This window comes from Hyperolius riggenbachi, chromosome 7, assembly GCF_040937935.1.
Source record: "Hyperolius riggenbachi isolate aHypRig1 chromosome 7, aHypRig1.pri, whole genome shotgun sequence".
Classification (NCBI taxonomy): Eukaryota; Metazoa; Chordata; class Amphibia; order Anura; family Hyperoliidae; genus Hyperolius; species Hyperolius riggenbachi.
In genome coordinates this window covers 99,275,087-99,298,574 of record NC_090652.1, presented here as the reverse complement: position 1 = coordinate 99,298,574, position 23,488 = coordinate 99,275,087, and the positions used below count along the sequence as shown (strand labels likewise).

General features: G+C 44.5%; 1 protein-coding gene across 1 annotated transcript in view; it reads left to right on the top strand.

The window, feature by feature from the left end:
* SCNN1B (sodium channel epithelial 1 subunit beta) overlaps window positions 1-23,488 on the top strand; it is a 126,942-nt gene that overhangs the window by 63,177 nt on the left and 40,277 nt on the right. The window contains exons 3-6 of the mRNA XM_068244448.1: window positions 2,335-2,654; window positions 4,840-5,143; window positions 15,585-15,775; window positions 21,624-21,730. Coding sequence (XP_068100549.1) covers window positions 2,335-2,654; window positions 4,840-5,143; window positions 15,585-15,775; window positions 21,624-21,730 — 922 coding nt within the window. The remainder of the gene's footprint in view (window positions 1-2,334; window positions 2,655-4,839; window positions 5,144-15,584; window positions 15,776-21,623; window positions 21,731-23,488) is intronic.

The following is a 23,488-nucleotide window of genomic DNA, read 5'->3' as shown; positions in this document are numbered from 1 at the left end:
GGTCCTGTTTGTGGATTGCGTTCATCTCTGCGAAGAGATAGCGAATCCTTCTGAGTCCTGTTCCCTGTATTACTCCAGTCTTAGTCAGAGTTCCTGCTTATGTCATATATCGGTTCCTTGCCGATATATACATATGTTAGTCAGACGTTACAAATAGTTTCATTGATAGCTGTAATTGTAATACGCTAGGAAATCATACTTGTTGTATATTTGTCTGTGTTACGTTCATCTATCTTGATCCTGCTATTTCCTGACTATCCTGTCCTGTCTTGGTGAGGCACGCCATTGCTGCAAACGCATTGGCTGCCTCATTCCAGTCTGTTTTATTGTGGACGCTTGCTGTCACTAAGTAGTGGCTAGTTAAGCAAGCGTTCATTCTGTCTACCTGTCCTGATCTCCTCAGTCCTGGTTTATGCGCTCAGCGCTACTTTGCGCTGAGACGTTATTACGAAAGTGTTGTTTGTGGCTGTTCGGATCTGCACCGGCTCTGTGCACCACAATCTCCTATTGGAGTCAGTCCTCTCCTCCACTAAACTGGGGATATCCTGATTCCTTGTGCTGGTGTGTGTACCTCCTTCACGTCAGCTTATGTGTTGCATGCTGACTGTGGAGATTACACCTCCAAGCTTAACAACTACATATTTTACAAGAGGTGGGGGGTATGTACACTCATTACACAGCATTGTGAGACAAAGGGGGGGGAGAGCCCTGGCCTTACAGTCTAAACATTTAAGGTATAGGACAGTAGGTAAGGGAAGCTATGTGTGGAGTGGTAGAATGGTGGTTAGTGGGTAGGGTCCTAGGTAGGAGAGTATGCTTGTCTGAAGAGGTGAGTTTTCAGATTGCACCTAAAAATAGTAAGTTTGGGTGAGTGGCGGATGTGTTGAGGGAGAGTGTTCCAGAGGAGGGGAGAGGATCGAGAGAAATCTTGCAAGCGGGAGTGGGAAGATGTGATCAGGGAAGAAGACAGAAGGATATTGTCAGCATAGCGGAGATTGCGTGTAGGATGGTATCTGGAAATAAGTTTATTTAGATAGGAAGGAGCTATGTTGTGGAGAGCTTTGTAGGCGAGAGTAAGAATTTTAAATCGTATCCTTTGTGTAACTGGCAGCCAGTGGAGGCACTGGCAGAGGGGGATGGGGCTGTAGAAGCGGTAGGAGAGGTGTATAAGTCAAAATCTAGAAATATATATATATATAAATATATATATATATATATATATAAAACACGCACACCATGAAAATTCTAATGCAAAGAAAGTGTATTGAAAAAGTTTGAACTGACAAATCGGTCATAGAAGTGCAAATACAGTACATCAGGGAATATATACAATCTATCAGGGAATATATACAATCTATCAGCAACAACTGTGGGTACAACACAAAAATATGCAGTAAATGTACAGCAATGAGCGTTAGGGGTCATGAAATAGAGCCACTGTTGTACCAATGACAAGGAGTGCTGGCAAGTCAAACAGTAACTATACAAGGGATCGCACAACGTCCAGAGCAACAAAATAGAGCAAGAACGAGGCACAAGAACCACTGCATTACCCAGACGCAGCGTTTCGGAATATCATTCCTCAGTGTGGTTTTAAAACTGCAACTGTGACAGTATGATGCAATGTCATAAAAAAAAGTTTTATAACTGAAAATAAAAATATGAGACTCTTTTCTTTGCTACTAATGATCTATTAATTATCCACACATATAATTCATTACATTTATTTATTTATTTTCTTGCTTCGTGTTTGCTTGAAGGACTTATAACACTCCCCCTGTGAAAACTTATCGCTACATATTAATAAGGCAAGCTTCTCTAATGGTTCAATTTCTATCGAACAATCGGTCGAGCGATCAGATAATTCTGATTGGATGTGATCAGATTGGTTGTAAATAACCTCCGTTGATGGGCACATTCGATTATGAATGATTACAGTGGTCCGACTGGATTTTTGTTGAGCCAAAATTTGGATTTTCTTGCCGGTTGTGATAGACAGGAAGCAAAGATTGGTTCTTTGATGGTGTGGTGAAGTATTATATTTCACTTCCGATCACAATTATCTGATTGCTCTAACGATTTTTCGCTAGATATTGGATAGTTATTGGCCACCTTGAATCAAAAACTTAAAATACCTATCGATGTGTGGTGATAAGTTTTCACTTGCCTTATTATCACCAGCATGATCTTAGTGAATTGTAGGCAAAATCTTATTGATGTGACTTTTATAGGATGATGACCTTAGATCAATGTTTCCATTTTAGCTCTTTGTTTTTGTATTCTATACACTGACTTGTACTGATGATAGCATTCTGATGTCTGTCATTCTTGCAGGTGAAGATGAAGAGAATGAAGCGCTATGTTACAAGGGCTATACATCGCATACAAAAGGGCCCTGGCTACACCTACAAGGAGCTACTGGTCTGGTTTTGCAACAATACCAACACTCACGGTCCGAAACGTATTGTATGTGAAGGACCAAAGAAGAGGGTCATGTGGTTTATACTGACCCTTGTGTTTGCAAGCCTGGTATTCTGGCAGTGGGGCGTGGCCATTCAAACCTACCTGTCCTATGGCGTCAGCGTGTCTTTCTCTGTTGGCTTCAATAGGATGGAGTTCCCAGCTGTGACCGTCTGCAATGCCAATCCATTTAAGTAAGTGCCAAAAGGATAGCTTATATACATAAAGTTCCTAATGCACTGTAATTTATTAATGTTGGTTATCAGAGGAAATACGTGCAAGCTCCATAAAGATAATGTCCCTGGTGGAATTTATATCATGGACAGAGCCAGATTTGTATTTTTCATTGAACATGATTTGTATTTCCTGAGCCTAATGCCTGGTACACACCATGCAATTTCCCGTCAGATAGATGGGTTGAATCAATACTTCGATTACTTCTTTACAATTGCATTGGACCTCAAGTAAATAATCAGTTCGACCCACCTATCTGATGGTAAATTGCATGGCGTGTACCAGGTATAAGAAGTAAAGTAGCAGAGCAGCGTCTTTCATCTCCCTCTCTGTTCTCCTGTAATCTGAAACCTGTTACTCAGCTATCAAAAGGCAACAATTATCTGAGAAGAAAAGTGTAATCATATATATATCAGGGGGTTTGGGGTAGGGGGGATGGTTAGGCATGAATAGGGTGTCAGTTAAGGTTAAGCATGTGCACAGGTTCAGTTAGGATTGGACAATGTTGGATAGTCGGCTATGATTAGGCATCGGTAGGTGGCTCAGTTAGGATTAGGCATCGGTAAGGGGGGTCAGTTAGAATTAGGCATCAGTGTGGGGGAGCAGTTAGAATTATGCATTGGTGGGGTGGTCGAGTAGGGTTAGGCTGATGCCTAATGCTGGGTACACACTATGAGATTTTATGGTCGATTTACTGTCAGGTCGATTATTTCCAACATGTCCGATTTGCTTTCCGTTGATTTCCGAGCATTTTCCGATCGATTTCTGTTAACTTAAATAGGAAATCAATCGGAAAATGCTCGGAAATTGATCGAAAAGCAAATCGGACTTGTTGGAAATAATCGATCTGACAGTAAATCGACCATAAAATCTCATAGTGTGTACCCAGGATTAGGGAGGGCTAATAAAAAACTAGGGTAAGGTTTAGCGTTACTTTTTCCAATTATCACCGCCTAAAAGGACAATATCGGTAATTTTATCCATTTTCCATGATTGGCTATTTTTGGCACCCAGATTTCCCCAGCAACCTTTTGCATGTACACCTAGTGTGAACCCAGCCTTAGTAAACTGTGGATGATAGTTTATTTTATGTACACTCTTGTAAGAATATTAGCTGTATGTTTTCTATTGCACAGGCATAGTACTATAAAAACTAAGTAGAAACTATACTTACTATTATCTAATGTCTAAACATAACTCAAAAGGAAGGATTTTATCCATTTTCCATGATTGGCTATTTTTGGCACCCAGATTTCCCCAGCACCCTTTTGCATGTACACCTAGTGTGAACCCAGCCTTAGTAAACTGTGGATGATAGTTTATTTTATGTACACTCTTGTAAGAATATTAGCTGTATGTTTTCTATTGCACAGGCATAGTACTATAAAAACTAAGTAGAAACTATACTTACTATTATCTAATGTCTAAACATAACTCAAAAGGAATCTGAAGTGAAAAAAAACTTCTGATATAATGACTAGTATGTGTAGTACAGCTAAGAAATAGAACATAAGTAACACAGATATGAGTCTGATATTGTTTCCAATACAGGAAGAGTTAAGAAATGGCAGTTGTTATCTATGCAAAAGAGCTTCTCTGAGCTCTCCGACCCAACTTGGGTTATCTACGGTGCTGTTTTCTGAAGCACTTATCTCAACCTGTCTCTCACTGTTTCTTGTTTATGGCTTTACTGCCAGGAAGTTCAAAGGGTCATTAGCTTTGTTCTGTTTCATCATTTAAAATATAACGTGTAATTTGTAAACTGCAAATATGACAGAATGATGCAATGTTATAAAAAAAAAAAAGCTATATAACTGAAAATAAAAGTATGAGACTCTTTTCTTTGCTACTAATGTTCTATTAATTATCTGTACTGCACATATAATTCAATATATCATCATTTTTTTTTCACTTCAGTGTGACTTTAACGTCAGAGATGGTCAATAAACTGTTAATACTGTAATTCCACTTTGTATGTAGATTTTATGCAAATTGTATGGAGCTTGGATTTGACCAATGAAATGCTCTCCCTGGCGATGCTGATAGCATCTCATTGGCCATCAAATGCTGCTTAATGCGAATATTTCCTGAAGATCCTAACCAATCTGTTTACACTGAATATATAACTGTGAATCTCCATTACAGATATTCACTTGTGAAGCCCTACCTGCAAGGTTTGGATGAACTGGTGGAGACAGCGTTAGATCGCATCCAGATCTCAAGCCAACAAGGCTCCAATATCACATCTTTCAACAACACCAATCAGAACATGACCTTTGACCCAAGTCTGTGGAACCACATGCCCCTGGTGGTCATTGATGAGAATGATCCCAATAACCCCATCGTCTACAACATTTTCGACAGCAGCATTGATTACTCAAAGTTCAGTAACGTTACCAAAGGCAACCAGACATTTTATGCTGAGAGATACACAGTAGCCATACAGCTGGTAAGCATGGCCATCCTTTTTCATATACAGTAAAGTCATGTAACTTTTTACTAGTCTTTAGGAATAGACTTGCATTAGGAACAACTGTCACCAAACCCCGGTTGCTCCCTAGACTTGCTCGGCGACTTTTGTCTGTCAGTGTTTTGAGGAGCTTCATTATCTGCTCTTAATGCAAGTGGCTAATTACAATAAATAGGTATCACATGGGACATTGTCCCTTCTCAGCTGGTTTCGGCTTTCTTCACTTGGTGTATGTTGGCTAGAAAGTTACTGGAACATTAATGAGCACATCATGGAGGTAGGAGAGTCTTTCTTTGCAAGCCTGGTCACATTACTATAGTCCTGAAAAGAACAGTGATTTCTTTTCATAAGTCAACTTTTTAAAATATTTCTAGAAGTATTTTTGTTCTGTAAGTAGTTCCTGCAGATGCGTATCTACAGGGGTGCAGGTATTGCAGGTGCCATTGGTACCTCTTACTGTGGATGCTGCTCCATAGCATTCCTGGTGTTCTCCATATAGATTCTAGTTTTTATCTGGGGACATTCTGCTGCATATATATATATATATATATATATATATATATATATATATATATATATATATATATATATGTGTGTATGTATGTATGTATTTTTGGTGGGGAGGGCGAGCTTCCTTATTGTTGTCCCTTTCCATGGGCCAGATTTCAGTGTTAGCCATAGGCGCTGGTTTCCCTGGATATGCCTCTGAGTTTCTGGTCCTTGGTTAACCTCCTGAGCGTTACGCTGCTCAGGAGGTTATGTAACTTTGTGCCCCAGGGTGAATAAATGTGCTGTAATCAGGGCTGTGGAGTTGGAGTTGGAGTCGAGGAGTCGGGGCAATTTTGGGCAGCCGGAGTCGGAGTTGGAGTCGGGAGTTGTTCATTTCATAAACTGAGGAGTTGGAGTCGGAAGATTTTTGTCCCGACTCCACAGCCCTGGCTGTAATAGCTGCAAAACCTTCAGCTAGCACTAGGCTAGCTAGTAAAAGTGTCTGGCACCCCCCAATCCCCCGATTCAGCCAGTTTATACATTACCCATCCTGGCTCCAGCGATTGGCGCAGCCTCCCCGGACAGCTCCGGTCTTTACTATGGGGAAGATCGCACATGATGTCGCTGACATAACATCATACGCAAACCCGATCCTCCCCATAGAGAGACCGGAGCTGTGCGGGAAGGCTGCGCGATCGCTAGATCCAGGCAGGGTAATGTATAAACGGCGGGATCCGGGGGTGTCGGACACATTTACTAGCTAGCCTAGTGCTAGCTAAAGGTTTTGCAGCTATTACTGCAAATGTATTCATCCCGGGGCACTCCTGAGGACAGACAGCGGTATGCCCAACACAGTGTCGGGCATACTGCTAAGGAGGTTAAAGTGGACCCAAATTAAAAATACAAGATTTCAGAAATAAAATCTATTTTCTAAATTATAATAATAAATAGCAGCCTTTTTTCAGCTGCATGATGACAAATATAAAATATTTTATATTTATTGGAGGAACCCCTCCCTTCCTTTCATATTGCCAGGAAAAAACCTGGCAAACTGGTGGAGTAAATGGTGTCTGGCAATGGAGGAATTGCTAATGGTTGCCCCCAGTATAACCCTAGTTATGAAAAGAGAAGGGTGAAAAGCATGCACTGTCAGTGCAGCACTGAAATGCTCATAGGCTTGAAAGAGTGTTTATTTATCTTTGTATGTGTCAGAGTGGTGCAACTAAATATTTTTAATTAAAAAAAATTTTGGTTTGGGTCCGCTTTAAGGCTACCGTTGCATTCTGTGATTATAGCATGTCTTTAGGTTGCATAACATCTCCACCCTCTCTGTTCCCTGCCACACAGATTGGGGTTTTTCCTCATTTTAGTCCTTTTAGTTTGCAGCATCAGTAGCTCTCATCAAAACTGCTTTATTTGGTCAACCTGTTGATACTGCTGTTTTTGAATACATCCTTACCAGGGAGTGCTTTTGTTAAGAATAAAGGAAATACTGAGAATCCCCCCATAAGGAGATGGACTAGTCCAAATCCAGTCAGATTTGTCAGATTTTACTACTTAGTATAAGTGACAGCAACATAGGAAAAAAAAGTTATTTACAGTGCATTTCAGTTTGGGAGAAATATGTCACATATGTGTGTGTTAACATGGATTTTTAAAGTCTACCTAATACTGGGGAGCACCTCTGGCTGCCAACTCCCTGAAAACACTTCCTCCCCTACTTGGCAGAGTAGCGCAGCTGTACCTGCTCTAGTGTTGGGTTGGTTCACTCTGCTGTTCGGAGCCACTCTGCCTATAGTCTACACAACATACATCTGCTACATATGACTCCGGATGCATGTCACATGACATAAATTGGAAGCCACATAGCGTGAAAGGCTGCGTTTTATGTTATATTTTATGTTAATGTTGTGTGCATTTTTACTGCGTTTTTGGTGCGTTTTGCATGCGTTTTAATGCGGTTGCGGTTCACATATACCAAAAGCAAATGCTTTTTGTATGCATTTTCCGTGCACTTTTATATTTCCATTTATGCAAATCATTTAGAAGAATACAGGAATCAAAAATACAGCAAAAAAAATATTTGGGGGAAAAAAATGCATAGAAAACGCATGAAAACCGCATACCATTGCGTTCCCATTGACTTTCATTATGTGCGTTTTGGCAGCATTCCTGCATAATATGCAACAAACCATCGTTTTTAAAAACGCAGCTTTGAAAACGCATAGAAAAAACACATGCGTTTTTATATGCATTTTTTCCTGCAGCCCATAGATTTCCATTAGCGGCAAAAAGGCAGCGTTTTATGCAAGGCTAGCGTTTTTGCTGTATGTGCACCCAGCCTCAAGGTGTGCTGGACAGAGTGGCTGTGGTGAAAAGCAGAGTGGACCAATCTGACATTAGAGCAGGTAAAGCTCTGCTGTGCTATTCTGTCAGTTAAAGCGGAGCTGAACTCAGAATGTCCTCTCTGCTCTAAAAGCTATGCAACAGCATAATAACCTTTACACAAAAACATTTTTTTGTTACACCGGATACAAATCCTGAAATAAATCTGCAGTGTGTCTACTTCCTGATTCATGGAAGCAGACAATTGTTAACTTCCTATACTTTCCAAAGGCTTTATCTGTCATCTCTGCCGTAGGCAGTCATGTGACACAGGGGAGAGATCAGATTACAACTTGTGATTAGACACAAATGAAGGGAATTTCACAACTGAGGGGTTTTACCCCTGAAACACCGGCGCGATTTTTACCTTTCAGCGCTGCTTCCATTCCAGTATTTATGTACTATGATTGGTTATTGGGGACTGGAGTCCCCATAACCAATCATTGTACTGCAGAGCCGGGGTGTGTGTGCGCGCGCGCGGGTCGCGGGGGCACGCGATCGCGCGCTGCACGTTTGTTTATCTTACATTGTTTTGAATGAAGACGGCTTCTGTTTGAAGCCGTCTTCATTCTACTCGCAATTGGCGAGGCTAATTGGATTTAGGAACGCTTGTTCCTAACGTCCAATTAGTCACCTGCTGTGCGGGCTGGCTGGAGTGTGCACGAGAGTTCCCTGCCCACTCCCAGCCAGTAAACAAACAAGTGCGCCTTTCTCCGTCCCTGGGGGTGAAGCGGTGCGCAGAGGGACAGAGAAATTTAGCACTGGGGGGGGGTGAAGTGGTTAAACAGGCTAAAGCACTGGGGGGGGGGGGGGGGGGGTGAAGTGGTTAAACAGGCTAAACTTTCTAAATACATACAGAGTGCATTCCTCTATGTATTTCTTCATTCTTCATCTTTAAGGGGAGTAAGTGTGTGAGAGGAATGTGATTGGAAGGAAAGTTGCTACACTGCTCATACTTGCTATGGAGGAGAAGGATTTATGCAGCCCACAATTGTTTTGGGGGGCAAGAGCAGGGCTGGTACTAGACTTTCTGCTGTCTGATGCAAACTCTGGAGGATGTGCCCCGCCCCAGCAGATGTTACTGCTACTGATCAAGTGCAGTGATTGGCCCAATGATGGTGCTGTGGCTCCACCTGCAAGACCATCAGCACCAGTTAGCAAAAGGAGCAGCGGGCGCGTGTGATTGGCCAGTCTGGTGCCAGCATCCCCATCTGATTGCTTGCGTGCCAAAGCTTCCGTTTTGACTGGCCATGGTGATCTTTCGCCGGTGAAGGGGTTTTACTGTAACATACCTCGGTAAGAGGCATATATTGACAACTCAACTGCTTATGATGACATAGAAAAGGGCGGCAGGTGCCACCAGTCGAATGAGGACGGGGATGTGTGGATTAGGAGGGTAGTGTGTGTGCCAGGAAGGCAGGCAGGAGAGCGGAGAGGAGGCAGGCGCCAGGTGGCTCAAACTGTTTGTCCAAATCCCGCCCTCTAGATTTTGTCGCCTGAATCATGTTATGGGGGGCGGGGCAATAAGGTGGCAGCGTTTATTGTTATGGGGGAGGAGAAGGGTGTCTTGTACTTATGCCCCCATGGTTTGTAGTTCCACCCCCAACAGGTTCTCCTGATAAAGTACTCCAATAAGTAGATAATTCTGCTTTCTTTACATAGAGCCTGTGCCAAGCTACTGAGAGTGACCTCTAATCCCTTAATACCTCTAATATTGACTTTGCTATGTGGTATTACCGTGGTAAGAGTGGTACAAGCTAGACTCTGTAATCTCTGGATACTGTAACATCATGAGATGTAATGCAGGCAGTAGCTGAGGGAGACGTACCTGGTTTAACCCAGCTTGTGTTTTGCTGGCAACCATGAACTAACAAGAGTGTTTTCTCCTAAGACACAGAATGTGGTATTATAAAAACCTCCTTGGCACAGCAGTCTCTGTACATCTGCTGTGTGTCCCTCATTAACAGGAGACTTCACTTAGCTTTAGTTTAGAAACATGAAAGTGAATTGTTTGCAGTAGATGATGCCTTGTATTGGCTAGCTACATACTGTATATTTTCAGAAGCAAGTCTATCTTTGGCTGACATGGTGCCAAATGCTATGGTTGTTGTTTAAAAAGTTATCTCTGTACATCTACAGTAGTCACAAGACTAAAGATTTTACTTAACAGAAAAAAAAAAGTTTTCTTAATGGTACCCTGAACTGAGAAGAATATAGTGGCTGCCATATTTATTTCATTATAAACAATACCAGTTGCCTGGCAGTCCTGCTAACCTTTTATGCATCAGTAGAGTCTGAATCACACACCTGAAACAAGTTATGCAGCTAATCCAGTTAGATTTCAGTAAGAAACATCTGATTTGCATGCTGGTTCACGGTCTATGGCTAAAAGTACAGGAGGATCATTCAACTTTTTAGGCAGGTAATTATATTCAACTCTGACCCGTTTTTTGCTTTCTTCAGCAAAAAACAAAAAAACAGCTGAGTTGGATTTTGTGGGCTAATTTTGCCTCAGACAGCCAATTGCCAGGCAGTGCTGGATTTGTAAATAGGCCACATAGGACTGCGCCTTGGATGCTGGGGAAGCCGGGGCAGCTGCAGTGTGTCCCAGACTAGTATTGCTGACACATCCTGCTCACATGCATGTCACAGAGTTCCACTGACAGAGCAGTGATGTCTTTCCTGTATTTGTAGTATACGGTGTCATCACAGGTCACCGCTTGCCTCTCTAATCACTGCGGGCCACCACTGATCTGAGGTCTGAGTATGGCCAGCCGGGCAGCGCAGCAAGGGGATAGGGACCTTTGTGACACGTAGGAGGGGAGCAGGTGAGTCACTGCTGACTGCTCAGCTCTCCAGACTATGGGGGAGAAGGCCACCTAACTGCTAGCATGCAATCCTCCTACCCTGCCACCGCTTTTGAGGTTGACAATAGCGTGCAGCACCAGAGGCTGAAGCAGGAACTGTCCAAAAGGTTTATAGTGTATATACTCGAGTATAAACCTCATTTCTGGGCTAAAGAGAAAATGGCCCAAAAGTGGGGTTCTCGCTTATACTCGAGTCACAACTCTTTGAGTAACCCCCGACAGTGCCCGCACTATATGCACAGTGGTGCATCATCTGAAGGAAAACACACACATGACATTTCCATGAGAGGTCCCAGCTAACCTCATCTCGAGTTGTAGCCTTGAAAGGCATACAGGGACAGTGTCTACTGAGTGGTGAGAATCCTTGCATTCCTATATCAAGTTTTAGACAGTGCCTGTCGGATACCCCTTTTAAAAATCCGAATTGAATTAGGATCCGGGGATCCAGATATCCGGATCCTAATAGAATATCTGAATCCAAACTTTTTGGTATCCGAGTAAACTTGGATATCCGAACCCATTATCCTGGATATCCGGCCGGATTCGGATATCCGGATAGAAAACCGGAAGTGACCTGAAAATAGCTTAAAGAGACTCTGTAACATTCAAAAGATCCCCTGGGGGGTACTCACCTCGGGTGGGGGAAGCCTCCGGATCCTAATGAGGCTTCCCACGCCGTCCTCTGTCCCACGGGGGTCTCTCCGCAGCCCTCCGAACAGCCGGCGACTGTGCCGACTGTCATTTCAATATTTACCTTTGCTGGCTCCAGCGGGGGCGCTGTGGCGGCTTTCCATTCCGAACTACACGGAAATACCCGATCTCATTCGGGTCCGCTCTACTGCGCAGGCGCAGGAAACTTGCGCCTGCGCAGTAGAGCGGACCCGACGGCGATCGGGTATTTCCGTGTAGTTCGGAGCCGACAGCCGTCAGAGCGCCTGCGCAGGAGCCAGGAAGGTAAATATTGACGTCACTGCTGCCCGGACTCCACGGAGGGCTGCAGCGAGACCCCTGACGGATGGAGGACGGCGTGGGAAGCCTCATTAGGATCCGGAGGCTTCCCCCACCCGAGGTGAGTACCCCCCAGGGGATCTTTTTATGTTACAGTTCCTCTTTAAAATGCTTCCAAAAGTCTCTTCAAATGGCAAAAACCCCTTTCGGAGGTCTCTCTCTCAAAACTTCAAAGTTTGGATAGTGGAAAAAGGTTGGATTATCTGGGTAGTTTGGATATCCGAAATCTTGCTGAGCACCACTGCTTTTAGATACATGAATATGTAGCTCTGCATTCCTTGCTTTATCTTTATGCCAACTTAAACTTTGCAACAAGTTATTTGCATGTCCATCTCCATTGTAGGCCTATGTTATGGCTTATTATTGCAATCTGCTGAATTTATGTTGCTTCTCTAACATATGGTTGTGATCGGCCATGGCTGTGGGTGATGTTGTGGTTGTGACTTTTGCCACCCCGGCTTATACTCTGGTCAAACATATTTTCAAGTTTTTTTAAGGTAAAAGTTGCGTGTGTGTGTGGGGGGGGGGGGGGGGGGGCGGCTTATGCTCAAGTCGTCTTATACTCGAGTATATATGGTAACTACAACAGTGTATTGATCTGAGATGGCACTGCTCACACTATGCCAGTGTGGCAGCATATCTGTGTAGCAGCGATAAGGTGTACCACCCTGGAGGTCCACTGCAGGGTCTGCTTCTATCAGAAGGGGTGTGTGCTAGTCTGTCAGGCTAATTGCAATGCAATTAACTTCTAACTAAATAATGCAGGTCAGATTTTATGCAGTACGGGAACATAAAGGACAAACCCAGAACGGTGAAGACACACATGTGAAGGGGCCGATGCATTCCCATTGAAAAGAATGGGGTCTGTTTTGCTGCATGTCCATTTGTACTCTGCTGTGTACTCTGGGAAGTGGCCTGGTGGTGCAGATAATATATACACACAACCGAATAGGTCCAACCTGACTGTTGTCTTCAGGCTGCACATTGATGCTTGTAAAACCTGCACACTGGGCCAATCACAATGCACTATTCTATAGAGACAGGAAGTGAGATCATAAGGTCTTTTGCTGCAGGAGGTTACTGCTCATCTTTCTCCCCCAAGCGCCACTATCACACTGAGCGCCACCACTTGGTGGCACGTATATCATGTGGGAAGTTTATGGTGGGAGACTGCGGAGGAGACCGGGAGTCGCAGCAGCTGGACAGGTGAGGTTTGCCATGCACAGACCCCAGGTGAGGACACTTACATTTGGGGGGACAGCTGCCGGGGGTCCGTCCCATTAGTCAGTCATTGCAATATTGCTCACCGTTACTGCCATGCACACGGTTGACCAAATCAGACCAAGATCAGACCCAGATTTTCCACCTTGCTCAATTGATACATTCAACCAATTTTCATTGCTACTAATGTTCTATTAATTATCCATACTACACATACAACTCATTTTATGATGTTTTTTTTTTTCACTTCAGTGTCTCTTTAAACCCCGCTTTCACCTTTTGCCAAGTGAGGCCTTAGAAGCAGGTTGCTTGATTACTGGCCACAAGCTCCAGCCTTCCATGTGACCTCTGGCAGGGAGTACCAGTCTCATCACAGCCATGTCATGCTTGTAAAATCCTGTCTGCATAGTTTTAATAGGAGCTGTTAAACAAAGTATTGGAGCATAGAACATATACAACAAGATACAGTGTATCCATTCTCCAGCAATCAAAGCAGGTTCCAACCAGATGCTGCAGTCAGTTACATTTATAGAGAGGCACTTTGTTACAGAAATTGCAGGACATTGTGCCACTTCTTCTGCTGACACACGTCATCTGTATAAATAAGATGTGATTAACTCAATTGTGTAATGAAGCAACATTCATCTGTGTTCACTTAACATTCAGTCATCTTAAAGGGAAATGACACTGGATGTTTATAAGGTGGCAATTGTATATTAAAGAGGAACTGTAGTGAGAATAACATAATGCATATAATTGCTTTTTTGTGTACAATATTTATTTATAAAGTATCTAGTCAGTGTTTGCCAACTGTAAAATCTCTCCTCTCTGTCTGACTTTCTGAAATTGATCACGGGCGGCAGCATCTTTAGTACTGGCAGGTGATCTCTGAGGAATGTTTGTTTGCTGAGAGTTCTAAAGCCAGTACAAAACATACTTTTGAATACAGCTAATTATTCTCCTGTAGCCAGAGCTGGGACAAGGTTCTCCAGCACCCAAGGCTGAGACACCAAAGTGCGACCCCTCCATCCCTCCCACCCCAGCCATCACACTGATTGCTATTAGATTAAGAGGCAGCCCAGGGCCCCCAACACCTTAATCTCTATTTATCTGGCTTGCAGTCTCTGCCATGTATGTATCCCTTTTTTATTATTTCTCTGCTTCAAACACAATAGTGGAATGATAACTGAGTGAATTGTGCGCCTCCTCCTACACTGCGCCCTGAGGCTGGAGCCTCTCTCGCCTCTACCTCGGCCCGGCCCTGCCTGTAGCTAGCATCTACTCCTAGTGAAGCATATTCAGCATAGATCTAGGAAGTGTTTTTTTATGCTGAAACCATGGAAGTCGTCATAAAAGTGGGTATCCTGAATAATTTACTGCATTCTACTATATGTCACTATAGTGCCTCCTGAGATGACTTAAAAGAAGAAATTTATACATACCTTTGTCTTCCCCCCGCTGCCTTCAGGCTGATAGATCCCTCTCCATCCAGGGCCGGAGCTACCATAGGAAAAAAATGGGCAATTGCCCCAGGGCCCCAGAGCCTGTAGGGGCCCACAAGGTGTCCCTCCCCCATCTTAACTGTTGCTCTCTAGGGACTCTGCAGAGTCTGTTAAGTTGGGAGGTGATTGGGGGAGGGTCAGCAGCCAGCTAAGGGGCCCAGGAGGGAAATTTGGCTGCAACAAATGGCCTCTAATGATGCTTTTTGGGTGGGGGTATTTGTTGGGGGTCCCCCAGGCTAATTTTGCACTAGGGCCCAATTGTTACTTGAACCAGCTCGGTCTCCATCCTCCTATGCCACCTGGATCCTCCGCTATGGGTAATTCAGCCAGTCGGGGCGCAGTGCGCATGCGCAGCCAGGCCGTGCGCACCTCCATCGTTTTCCCATCACCTGGAGGCGCAGAACAGAGGGCCACAGAAGTGCGACAGGACTGCGCCGACTAGCACCAACTGACAGAATTACCGGGACCCATAGAGGGGTATATAGGTGGCAGAGGAGGACGGGAGGGACCGATCAGCCTGAAGGGGGCTGCAGGAAGCCCCGGTTATGTATAAATGTCATCTCAGGTTTACGTTAAGCCTTGTACTGTACACATGCTACACATTTCTAGGCAGCCGGGGCTAGCATGTGTAGCCTCGGTGCTTTGGCCAGCAATCAGCCTGGCAGACTGATGCAGCCAAGAACTGGCCGAGGGCATTGTTCTCTGCACTCACCCCCTCTGTGATTCAGCCCTCCATCGGCCCTCCTCCACCCTGCATAGCAGCAGTATGTATTGCTGCCTGGAGACTAGCAACGTGTCTGTTCATGCTCCACCCTGCATGTCCCAATCCCTCTCTGGCTACAGTCCTTCTACGTGTGTACAAGGCTTTAGTAAAACAGCCCCACTGTGACTAGTATTATGTGTAAAACAGAAATATTACATTGTCACCTTGTTCTTTTTCTCCTGCAGTGTACGAACAACGGTACCCAGTGTAACTACCGCAATTTCACCAGTGCTATTGAAGCCATACAAGAATGGTACCTCATGCAGTTTTCTGATATCTTTTCCCAAATACCAAAAGAAACGAGGATGAAACTGGGATTCCAGGCAGAAGAACTGATTCTCACCTGCATGTTTGCTGGACAAACCTGCAGCTACAGGTACAACCGTTAAGTCCGAGGGATCCAAGACACTGCTGTTTTGTTGTTAATAAAGATATTCTGGATTTGTATTGGCATAATGCAGTTGTGTAACTATGTTAAAGGACCCTAAGGGGAGCAGTCATGGTGGGTGGGGCGATTTGCTACTCTTCCTTCCTCTAATACAGATTACTCCCAGAGCAGGTGTTATGACCATATGATTGATGGGTGGGGGAAGGGGTGGTGGGCACACTTGTATGATCCCAGGAGAATACCATGACCATGGGGATCACCATGGGTTGTTGGGGAAAGTGGAATGAACATAAGGAGGTTCCATCAAAGTTTTGCTGCTGGCTCGAATATTTGTAGATACCCCCTTGCCCTCAGTTATGTTTTATATATGGTGGCTGGATAGTGTACTGGTTAATGGCTCTGCCTCTGATGTAGGAGACCTGGGTTCAAATCTTGGCTCTCCCTACTCAGTAAGGCAGCACCTATTCAGTAAGGAGTTATTTGGGCAAGACTCCCTAACACTGATACTGCCTACTGAGTGCTCTCTAGTAGCTGCTTCGCAAGTGCTTTGAGTCTGACAGGAGAAAAGCGCTATATAAAAAAAGGAATTATTATTTAGGGCACTTTTTGATCTCAGCATGGTGCCAGGAGAATTCCAGTATTAAGACCATAGTATTTACCATAGGTAAATGATGTCATCTTCAAGGGTTAGGAAGGTCAGCACTGGTAAGGGCTTGGTCTCGTCCTCCTTATTGGATGTCAGGGACAAGCCAGAATAGGGCAGTTTATAAGTATAGACAATCTAGGCAGCTGTTTAAGGCATTGTCTACTGGGGAGGATACCTCGGAACCATGCAAAGAGCACTGTTATTTAGGGATTTATTACACAAACCTGCTAAAAGGAATGGGGTGGTATTCTGTTATATGTATGATGCAAAAACAAGTTCACAGGGCTGTATCTCCTAGCCAGTCTAGTCATTTCTAAACATCTAAATGGCACTCCTATTAGCATAACACAGGTGGCCTGATTACCATACCAATATTGTGGCATGTAGTATTAGATTCAGATTTTATTGGCCATATAAATTACACGTAATGGGGAGTTTGATTTGGCAGTTTCTCAGATATCAAAGGCAATGTAATAACCAGTCAATGGTTAATAGTATGTTAAGAATTCATTTTACAAGAATACTTCCCTGTGGTGAACTGCTCCAAATACCAGCAGTTGCAGCCTCACTGTTAGTACTGGAAGGATTTCAAGCTGGGCTACCGCCCAGGTGAAGAGACTGTCATTGTGCCTAGATAGGTTTGTTCTATCATGTTAACATGAAATAAGAAGCCAGACAATGCAGAGGGCAGGGTGAGAGGGGTCAGTGGCAAAAATGTAGGCTCTATTTTTCCACCTGTAGCTTTAGAAGTCAGTGGACACACTGCAGATGTATTGCATGATTTGTATCAGTTGTAACAAAGAGAAGTTTTTTTAAAGGTTATTATGCTGTTGCTTATCTTTTAAAGCAGAGAGGGAGTTCAGAGTTCAGGTCCGCATTAAGGAGCACAAGCTGCAGCTTATTATGCTTTGTGCCGATCTTATAATGTGCTGAAGTCTCACCGTATCCTGTGCTGTGCATAATTCAATCCCTCTGTCATGAAAGATGTGAGGACTGACTAAATGAATGCTAATGCTAATAGTACAAAACTGTAGTACTAGCAACTGTGGTAGGTTGATTTTTTTTTTGGAACACCTAAGGTGGTGCGTCCTCAGCTGGGCTTTCTTGATGATGAGGCAGTGTTTATCTCTCATTTTCTTGGGACATTTGCACCCCAAGAATTTGAATTACTCTACCGACTAACGATTGATGCATTGATGATTGATTAGAGGGGTTGGTGGTTGTTTTTCTGAACTAGACTCTCATCTTCACAGTCTTGAGAACATTATGCTCCAAACTACTGCTGTCACACCAAGAGCAGAAATAACCCACCACCCATCTATAAACAGATTTATCCCCCTGCATGTGAGTCTGTTGTAATTTCGATGTGTCGTGAGTGAACTTCAACTTCTCAAAACTGCTGAGATCAGGGAAACTGGTCTGTAGGCAGGGAGGGGGGCAGGAAGCCTCTTCCCTCATGGACCACTCTCTTTCCTTTAAAGGGGCTATCTGCATTTGCTAATAGGGTCACACTGTTATTAATTCGGCCATCATGTCCATGTGGCCTCCTCCTTTCTGCTAAATAGCAACTCCAAAGAACACAACCTCCCCAGCTTGTCCTCCCTCTCAGTGACTACCAGGGGCATACCAATAGCCCCAGTGACTCCTGCTGACTGTTGCAGTGGGGGTGGGGGGGGGACTTCTGTTGGGAGATGCAGACAGTGCATATGTGTCATGCATTACCTGTTTTTAGCAGGACTACACATCCTCCTCCTTCACCTCACTTCAGTTGCTCTGCACAGTCTATCTATCTCCTTTCGGCTCCCGTTCCTGCATGTCATGTGATGTGCATCAGGCGCTGCTGTATGATGCGGCTGAAAAGAGAAGTGGGGAGAACTTGTAGCTCTGATGAAAAAAGGTGATGTACAGTATGAGGCTGCTGTGCTCTGCTGTGTCTTCGGGGGTTGGGGAGTAGGAGGGCTGGTAGTGCGGGGGGGGGGGGAGGGGGGGGCATGCACAACTCTGATCCTCTAGGGAGAGTTTGCTGGGTTCTCAGTATGCCCCTGGAGAGATAGAACTGTGAAGACTACATTCTCAGGAATTTCATCTTATAGGGAGGATGCCATGCAGGAGCGACTGCCAGGTGAGTGACAGTGCAGCTGGACTGTCCATATCAGAGCCCCTCAATCAGAATCAGAATCAGAATCAGAATCCTTTATTTCGCCAAGCATAACAGGGTTATACTCGGAATTGGATTTGGCACGATACATCGCTCAAAAAAAAAAGAAAAGAAAGAAGACATACATAAAGGGTACACAGCATGCAGGAACATCAGCAGAGGAACAACGATAACCATTTACAGTGTTCGTTCAGGACAGATCATCCTGTGGTTCCTGTCCGCCCTCAGGTCCTGTCTTACGTAGAGTTAGTCAGACTTGGGGGACGGACAGATCAGTTCAGCAGTGTCACAGCTCGGATCGTGATCCGTGATGGGGTTGTAGTGCTGATGGGAGTATTTGGAGGGAGTTTAGGAGGCTGACAGCCGAGGGGAAGAATGCATTCATGTGCCTCGCAGTCCTTGTTGAGATGGCCCGAAGCCTCCGGCCCAATGGGAGCAGGTTAAAGTAGCGGTTTCCTGGGTGGGAATGGTCGTTTGCGATCCTCAGTGCCCTAGATTGCAGCCTTGAGTTGTGAAGGTGGGCAAGTGAGGGGAGGGGTCTCCCAATAATCCTCTCCGCCACCCTGATGACCCTCTGCAGTTTGCACTTGTCGTTATCATTGGTGCCGTTATGCCAGACCAGGATGGAGGAGCAGAGAATCGATTCAATGGTGGCGGTGTAGAAGCTTGTTAGGACCTCCTGGGCCATGCCGAATTTCCGCAGTTGGCGTAGGAAGTAGAGCCTCTGCTGGGCTTTCCGCTGGATAGCAGTGATGTTGTCTCTCCAGCTGAGGTCATTGGAGATGGTGGTCCCCAAAAGACGAGCGCATGTTACTCTCGCAACTTCCATGCCGTCGATGAAGATGGGAGGTGGGGTGGAAGCAGCCTTCCTGAAGTCTATGATCAGCTCAACAGTTTTTGTTGTGTTTAGCACTAGACTGTTCATCTTACACCACTGGCAGATTCTCTCCACCTGCTGACAGTACTCCTGGACATTATCCTTGGTGACCAGGCCGACAATGGTGGTGTCATCGGCGAACTTTATGACTTTAACAGAGTCTGCCTCGGATCTGCAGTTGTTCGTGTAGAGGGAGAACAGCAGTGGTGACAGGACACAGCCCTGTGGTGCGCCAGTGTTTGTCGTCACTACCCCTGAGTGGATATTGCCCAACTTGACGACTTGTGTCCTGTTGGTGAGAAAGTCTGTGATCCACAGGCGTAGGCCGGGATGGACACCAAGTGCAGTTAGATCATCCTGGAGGATGCGTGGGCAGATGGTATTAAAAGCCGAGCTAAAGTCCAGGAGTAGTATTCTGGCATACACATCTGTTTTGTCAAGGTGATCATAGATGAGCTCCAGGCATATGTTTATGGCATCGTCCGTGGACCTGTTTGCCCTGTAGGCGAACTGGTAGGGGTCGAGGAGGGGCAGGGTGGAGAGTTTCAGGATGGATAGGACCACACGCTCCAGGGTTTTCATTATGACGGACGTCAGTGCCACAGGTCTGAAGTTGTTAAGGTCGGAAACACCCTGCTTCTTGGGGACCGGTATGATAGTGGACTTTTTGAAGCATGCGGGGACCTTGCCTTCCTTTAGTGACCTAGAAAAGATGGAGGAGAGGACGGGAGCAAGTTGCTGAGAGCAGGTTTTCAGGCAGACAGGGGACACGCCGTCGGGGCCAGAGGCTTTCCTGGTGTTAAGTGATGACAGAAGGCGCAGGACCTCGGTCTCTTCCACCACCAAGGGGGGGAGTTGGTCTGTGGCTTCGTTTGTAGGGCCCGGAGGGGGAGTGGTTGTTGCTAGGTGCTCCCCAGGTGTTGCCTGACCCTCAAACCTGCAGTAGAATTTACTAAGATCCTCCGCTAGTCCAGTGCTGGGTGGTGCCTGTTGGGGGGGAGGCTTGTAGTTTGTGGCAGCCTTTAGCCCTTTCCATACAGCCCGTGGGTCATTTGAGCACAGGTTGTGCCGCAACTTCTCAGCGTACTCCTTTTTGGCGGCTTTCAGTTCTCGCTTAAGGTCGTTCCTCGCCCTCCTGTAATCCTCTTGGTTGCCGGATCTGTGTGCCGCCTCTTTGTGCCTCCGCAGTTGCCGTAGTTTGTTGGAGAACCACGGCTTGTTATTCGGGTAGACCTTGACGGACCTGGATGGTACACAGGAGTCCTCACAGAACCTGATGTATGAGGCAACGTTATCTGCCCAATCGTCCAAGTTTGGCGCTTCCAGGGCCTTCCAGTCTGTGCAGTCAAAACAGGCCTGGAGTCGGAGCTTGGCCTCCCACCTTGGCTGGCCAACAGTCATAAGTGGCCCTTCAGTCCCTGTTAGCAATGATAGGTGTCTTCCAACATCAACCAGCAGTCACAAATGGACCCCAATATACCTGATTGAAGAAGGGAGATGTACTGAATCACCAATGGTGTAACTAAAACACACCATAATAATTTTTGGGTGGTTTTGCAAGGTTATTTATACATGCTTAATGTTTTATATACTTGGATACTGCAGGGAAAACACAGAGAGTCCTTTGTTTGCGGAAGTCAGGGCAGTCCACTTGCTTTCATTGAACCCAGCCAAGACATCACAGTGTTGGAAGACCTCAGAGAGAAGACAACAAAATAAACATTGGCATTTCCACACCGCATTTCGCAGGTCTGGCCCAATTTCTCAGGTATTTTGTCTATTTGGCTTGTCCTTACTATGGTATGAGGAAGTGAGCCATGAAATGCGTTGTTGAAGTGCCAAAAAAAAATTCTTAAAAGGAGATGAATTTGTAAGGTGCTACATTTATATATGTATTATCTTTTATGTGTTATATTTATAAGCACTACCTTTGGGCAGCTCCCAATACACACCTTGAATATTACAATGAATAGAGGAACTAATAGATTTCATTCCACAATAGGATCTAGTCTCTCCCTCCAAAAATGAGTGTTATTCTCCTTAAGATTCATTTATGTAGTGTGTGGTTTTTTTTTACAGATGTTAGACAAAGAAAAAAAGATTGGCTTTAGCAGTTTCTTATAATAATCAACGTGATATAAATATCTCCCTGCAGAAACTTCACCCAGATTTTTCACCAAGACTATGGAAACTGCTATATCTTCAACTGGGGACAAGAAGGTCAGGAGCTGCTGGAGTCTGTGAACCCCGGACCTGATTTTGGTAGGTCTGTGCTGTGATTGTCTGTGTATCAGAAAGTTGAAGGCCACGCTCAAGACTGAAATGAGTTGATAAAGCCACCACTATGTGTGATTCATATTCAGGAAGGAGATAACCTTGCTGTGCTGCTCCACAAGGCCAACCTGTTGAGAACGTCAAGAGCTTCAGAGGTGGCTACAGCCGCTATATTTCACCCAATTATAAGTGAGACATTTCCAAAACATGCAGCCAGAGTAGCCAATGGTTGCTTTAATTTGCAATTTATTTTTTAAACACTTTTATTGGCACAGCTTGCAAATAATCATACAACACACATTGAGGTCGCATTCACAGTGCCATGTTGCGGAGCTGCGTTATAAAGTCTTATAACGCAGCTTACATCACTGCAATGGTAATCCTGTGGGCTATTCACAGTGCGACGTTATCGTCGTGTTGAAAATGTTGCGTTGCGGTAACTCACTGCTTACAGTGTGTTACCTCATTAAAACGCAAAGCCCCACTGTGAATATGCCCTGAATTATATCTATGCTGGGACAACATACAAGGTATAGAAGTGGTGTGAAAGGGGAACTTCAGCCTAAACAAACATATTGTCATTAAGTTACATTAGTTATGTTATTTAAAATAGATGGGTAATATAATATCTTACGCACCCTGTTTTAAAAGAACATGCTTGTGATTTCATGGGGGCAACCATCTTTTTGGTTGAAAGGAGGTGACATGGAGCATGAGACACAGTTCCAACTGTCCTGTGTCCTGGTCAACCGTCGTAGCTGCACGCGCTAGGCTTCAAATCTCAAATTCAAAATGAATAAAAAAAAGTGAACTGAAACAGCAGAATGAGAAAAAACCATCAGAAATCCCATTATGCTTTGCACAGCATCAGGGGAAAAATGCCGGGGCAGTTTTCTTCTGTGCAGCTAAAACTGAGGCTTGGGTAAGAAAAACAGAGTTCTGATGCTGTGAAACTGTTCAAGAAACACAAAGCCTTTTCAGTGCTGCTGAGTAGATTTTTAGTCTGGAGGTTCACTTTAAGTATAATTAGCCAAAGGATGCTAGAATTGTCCGGTTATACCAAAGTCCATAGTAGTAGGTTTCACATATCCCAGTTTTGCAGGCTTATTTGCAATAGATGAAGCTTAAATAAACCTTCAATAATAGAATTTCAACAAGCAATAATAACATTAACTAAACATCTGTTTGTGAAATGAAGACTATACAGTAAAGGTCCATATGACTCAAAGAGAGATAATGATCCATTATGATAATAGCCAAACATTTATTACTGTCCTGAAATCAATATAGGTCGTTATGTAGTAACCGTTTAGGGTGAAGCTACCCACTTACCCCACACCTTGTTGAATTTGCCTGGGCATCCTCTATGCATGTACATCAACTTAATAAATGGAAGCACCTGCATGCATATAGTAGGGATTCCCGCAGTAAAGTACTTTCGAACTTAGAATAATGGTTCTCTTCAACTTGCAGTTTATTTATTTTTGTCTAACTGGATTCCATATCTTCCTTTCCCAGATCTAACCAGTGTTCAAACCCATACTCAGGTTCCACTTTTCACTCCTACTGACTTAGCTGAGAGGAATCTCTGGTGACCCAAATCTATAACTTTGCAGCATGTCAAGCATTGCTCTGCATGCCTACTGGCCTGGGGTTGGTTGGATGAACTTTGCACAAACACCCTATGAATCTAATGCTACTTTTAGATCAGCAAAACCACAAAAAAGCAATAGAGGCAATAGAGCA